Below are 5,000 nucleotides of genomic sequence, written 5' to 3'. Positions count from 1 at the left end.
CAGCTGCTGGGAGACCAGTGGAACCAGTGCGTCTCTTGGAGGCTGCGGGAACACACCCACCGCTCCCAGCTCCTCGGTGATAGTCTTCAATGATCTTGAAGGAGTTCCATTAACTAGTAATTGATATAAAAATGCGAAGAGAATACATTTATATATATCGAAGAAATCCAAAAATAATTAAACTTTTTCAATGGCCCTCATCTAGAGACCGTTGTGCCTGGGGCGGGTCGGGTCTGCTCTGCCCTGCCCTGGTCTGCCCTGGTCTGCCCTGGTCTGCCCTGGTCTGCCCTGCCCTGGTCTGATCAGGTGTGGACGGGTCTTGTCTGAGACACACAGCTGAGCCTCGGGTCCCGGTCTCATGGCCTAATAAAGTTTCGTGGTTCCAAGGCCTCAACGAACTTCTTATGGCAGAAGCGCTGAAAGAGCTAACAGCTAACGGCTCACAGCTCAGAGCTAACAAACTCTTTATAAAGTCCTTCAGTCTCTCGGGTCCAACGGCCCGTGTGCCTCGCGACGCCTCGGTGTGAGGAGGGGAACTCAGGCGCGAGCTTTAGAGGGTTTGCTTCCCGCCGCGGAGCCCGCGCCTCGAGCGCTCCACGGGGGGGAGGGCGGGGGAGGGAGCGGACCAGGGTGGGAGCAGGGCGGCGCGAAGAGGGAGCGGACCGGGGTGGGAGCATGGGGCCGGGGACACAGAGAGGCTGGGAAAATGTGTTAAACCGTGTGGTTTAACCCCTGGTCTTAGTCCTGGACGTGGACTTAAACCGTGTGGTAACATCTAGGACCTGATCCGGGAACAGGACTTAGACCTTGTGGTAACATCTAGTCCCGGTCCTGGTCCTGATCCGGGAACCGTGTGGTAACATCTAGTCCAGGTCCTGGTCCTGATCCGGGACCAAGACTTGACCGTGTGATAACGTGAAGTGATGACGTGCTCAGGGGGCCCCGATATTAACGTGGAATTCAGGATGAGAAGGTTATTAGTGCCGAATTCTTGAAGTGTGTGGGGGAGTGAACCCATGACGGGCCGCCCCTGGGACCCTCTGTGGGGGAGTGAACCCATGAGGGCCGCCCCTGGGACCCTGCAGATGGTGAATCACGCTGTCACAATGGGCTCAATCAATGATTACATGCATGAGCGTAACGGACAAAAATAAGAGCTCTCCTCAAGGTCCGGGACGCCGGGTCCTAGAGCCCGCATGGTTGGGTTTGACGAAGACGTCAGAGCGCACTGTCAGAGCGCTGATTATCATTATAATAAATTAATACATTAAGATTTATCAATAAATAAATAAATAAATAGTAATTAAATAAGTTTATCTGCATACAATCAATAAATACATAAACAGACAGATGATGGTTCTAGAATTACGTTTATTTATATAGCTAATAACTAATGGTTATGTATTATGATCTCACAAACAATGATATAGGTTCATAATTATACAAATGATTGTCAAATCCTGCCCTCCTTAGTTGTTCAGATTTAGTTGAACATTGAACAATAAAGTATACTTATGGTTGCAATGCCGAGAGAGAGAGAGAGAGAGAGAGAGAGAGAGAGAGAGAGAGAGAGAGAGAGAGAGAGAGAGAGAGAGAGAGAGAGAGAGAGAGAGAGAGAGAGAGAGAGAGAGAGAGAGAGAGAGAGAGAGAGAGAGAGAGAGAGAGAGAGAGAGGGAGGGAGGGAGGGAGGGAGGGAGGAGGGAGGAGAGGGAGAGGAGAGGGGGAGAGAGAGAGAGAGAGGAGGTATTCCTAGCTGCTCTGTCCAGCAGTAATGAGGAGACAATGGGATCGCTGCCCGGACGACTGGCCTGTTCTGTTTTTGTCTTACCCCCAGTGTTTACTAAAAACACACACGGCCGTCTGAGAATGAGGTCAGCTCACCCCCATCCCAGTCCACCCCCCCCCCCCCCCCCCCCCAGTCCACCCCACCCCCCCCCCCCCCCCCCAGGACCCCATATCCTCCACTGAGACCTGCTGACCTGCCGACTGCCAGCCATGTTGAGGCCAGACGCTGACCCAGACCCTGGTCCACACTTGGGTCCAGACCCAGACCAATCCGGACTTGGGTCAAGACCCAGACTCTGATCCACACTTGGGTCCAGACCCTGATTCTCACTCAGGCCCAGACCCTGGCCCGGACCCAGGCTACACCATGGACCAGCAGGGCAGTCCATTAATTTGTAACGCCCTGAATCACAGTTAGTCTCAGAGGGCTTCACGGGCCACATTAACGGTAAAGAAAAAAAGACTAGTTATGAAGGACTACACCATGGGCTGAAACACAGAAGAGGGCCCCTCCTCTCAGGACGGGTAGCAGCGAACTAGGGGCCATCAGGGACAGACATGATGCTCGTAGTCCCACTAGGAGACAGAGAACCATCGCAGACGTCTTACAGGGGGAGGGGTCGCCCTGCTGACCTCTCTGAGTCCCTGAGTCAACACCAGCGGGGGGCCATATTGTTCTGGACTGACCCCACCTTTCATAGAGAGAGGAGAGGGGGAGAGAGAGACAGAGAGACAGAGAGAGAGGAGAGGGGGAGACAGAGACCGAGAGAGAGAGGAGAGGGGGAGACAGAGACCGAGAGAGAGAGGAGAGGGGGAGAGAGAGACAGAGAGACAGAGAGAGAGGAGAGGGGGAGACAGAGACCGAGAGAGAGGAGAGGGGGAGACAGAGACCGAGAGAGAGAGGAGAGGGGGAGAGAGAGACAGAGAGAGAGGAGAGGGGGAGACAGAGACCGAGAGAGAGAGGAGAGGGGGAGAGAGAGACAGAGAGAGAGGAGAGGGGGAGACGGAGACAGAGAGAGAGAGAGAGGAGAGGGGGAGAGAGAGACAGAGAGACAGAGAGAGAGGAGAGGGGGAGACAGAGAGAGGGGAGAGAGAGAGACAGAGAGAGAGAGAGAGAGAGAGGAGGGGGAGAGACAGAGAGGGGAAGAGACAGAGAGGAAAGGAGGAGAGACAGAGAGAGAGAGAGGAGAGGGGGAGAGACAGCTCATCCAAGCTTCCAAAAATTTTCAAATATCAGTATTCTTTAATTCCCCGTTGACCTTTCAACCTTGCACACCGTGGTCAGCTTAGTCCACATGTCCTCTCACTTCAGGCTGAGACCTGGACAGAGTTTGTATCTCTTCATGTCTTCATGTGTCATAGGTGTGTGAGGCGGCAGTGGCTCTAGCAGGGGGGACATCTGAACAGTGACGGAGACACCATTCACCCTCCTCAGCCTGGTGATGGAGTAAAGGAACATCTGTATGGCTGTACGCCAGATGACAGGACTGTGTGAGGGCTGGACTGGGACCAAAAAATGGCCCTGGCATTTTGGCCATGGCAGCCCACTATGATTATTTATACGACATGCGGAGGCACACAACATACCAGAGGATATATCCGCATATTGTGCTGTTTCAACAATTCAAATAAAGCAAGAGAGTAACCATATTAAAAAATGGATACGCTCTTTCACTATACTTGCAGAGACTTTTGCAGCTGGGTCAAATCCCCTCTGAAATTACTAATGCTTATAATATGTACAGTTTGAACCGTCTCACAATCAGCAAAAAATGCAAGAACACAGAACAACAGGAAGAATACAAAATATATGTATTATTTTATTAAGGCCTACACTAACTAAAACACAACAAATTATAACACAGTAAGTCAAAGTGGCACCCTAAAGTATGAGAGAGAGAGAGAGAGAGAGAGAGAGAGAGAGAGAGAGAGAGAGAGAGAGAGAGAGAGAGAGAGAGAGAGAGAGAGAGAGAGAGAGAGAGAGAGAGAGAGAGAGAGAGAGAGAGAGAGAGAGAGAGAGAGATTCTCCGAGATTATCCTCTGGTATCTCCTGGGTATCTCCTGGGTATCTCCTGGGTATCTCCTGGTATCTCCTGGTATCTCCTGGATATCTCCTGGGTATCTTCTGGTATCTCCTGGATATCTTCTGGGTATCTTCTGGTATCTTCTGGGTATCTTCAGGGTATCTCCTGGGTATCTTCTGGTATCTCCTGGGTATCTTCTGGTATCTCCTGGGTATCTTCTGGTATCTCCTGGTATCTCCTGGATATCTCCTGGGTATCTTCTGGTATCTCCTGGATATCTTCTTGGTATCTCCTGGGTATCTCCTGGGTATCTCCTGGGTATCTTCTGGTATCTCCTGGGTATCTTCTGGTATCTCCTGGGTATCTTCTGGTATCTCCTGGGTATCTTCTGGTATCTCCTGGGTATCTTCTGGTATCTCCTGGGTATCTCCTGGGTATCTTCTTAGTATCTTCTGGTATCTCCTGGGTATCCTCTGGTATCTTCTGGTATCTCCTGGGTATCTTCTTGGTATCTCCTGGGTATCTCCTGGGTATCTTCTGGTATCTCCTGGATATCTTCTGGTATCTCCTGGGTATCTTCTGGTATCTTCTGGTATCTCCTGGGTATCTCCTGGGTATCTCCTGGGTTTCTTCAGGGTATCTTCTGGTATCTCCTGGGTATCTCCTGGGTATCTTCAGGGTATCTTCTTTGTATCTCCTGGGTATCTCCTGGGTATCTTCTGGTATCTCCTGGGTATCTCCTGGGTATCTTCTGGTATCTCCTGGGTATCTCCTTGGTATCTTCTGGGTATCTCCTTAGTATCTCCTGGGTATCTCCTGGTATCTCCTGGGTATCTCCTGGGTATCTTCTGGTATCTCCTGGGTATCTTCTGGTATCTTCTGGGTATCTTCAGGGTATCTTCTGGTATCTCCTGGGTATCTTCTGGTATCTCCTGGGTATCTCCTGGTATCTTCTGGTATCTCCTGGGTATCTTCTGGTATCTCCTGGGCCGTGGTGAAGCCCAGCCCAGGTGGCAGCAGAAAGCTTGTGAGCACTGGACAAGCAGAGCCACAGGGTTCTGGAGGAGGTACTGGTCACCGTGTCTCCAGACGGACCCCTGGAACGAGGTGTGGACCCCCAGGGACCCTGAGGGACCCCTGGAACGAGGTGTGGACCTCGAGGGACCCCTGGAATGAGGTGTGGACCCCGAG

The 5,000-nt window shown here is 51.6% G+C and overlaps 2 protein-coding genes across 2 annotated transcripts in view; one reads left to right on the top strand and one right to left on the bottom strand.

Moving 5' to 3' along the window:
• Positions 1-198, bottom strand: part of foxn4 (forkhead box N4) — a 12,549-nt gene extending 12,351 nt beyond the window's left edge. Inside the window, exon 1 of the mRNA XM_056601738.1 lies at positions 1-198. This exon is cut by the window's left edge and continues 394 nt beyond it. The gene's annotated coding sequence lies outside the window, so the exon portion shown is untranslated.
• An 818-nt stretch (positions 199-1,016) lies between these two features.
• myo1ha (myosin IHa) overlaps positions 1,017-5,000 on the top strand; it is a 22,668-nt gene continuing 18,684 nt past the window's right edge. Inside the window, exons 1-3 of the mRNA XM_056602861.1 lie at positions 1,017-1,088; positions 4,445-4,466; positions 4,931-5,000. The exon at positions 4,931-5,000 is cut by the window's right edge and continues 46 nt beyond it. Of these exons, the coding sequence (XP_056458836.1) occupies positions 1,017-1,088; positions 4,445-4,466; positions 4,931-5,000 (164 nt within the window). The remainder of the gene's footprint in view (positions 1,089-4,444; positions 4,467-4,930) is intronic.

The sequence above is a fragment of the Gadus chalcogrammus genome, chromosome 11, assembly GCF_026213295.1.
Source record: "Gadus chalcogrammus isolate NIFS_2021 chromosome 11, NIFS_Gcha_1.0, whole genome shotgun sequence".
NCBI classification, from domain to species: domain Eukaryota; kingdom Metazoa; phylum Chordata; class Actinopteri; order Gadiformes; family Gadidae; genus Gadus; species Gadus chalcogrammus.
This window is presented reverse-complemented; position numbering and strand designations above follow the sequence as displayed.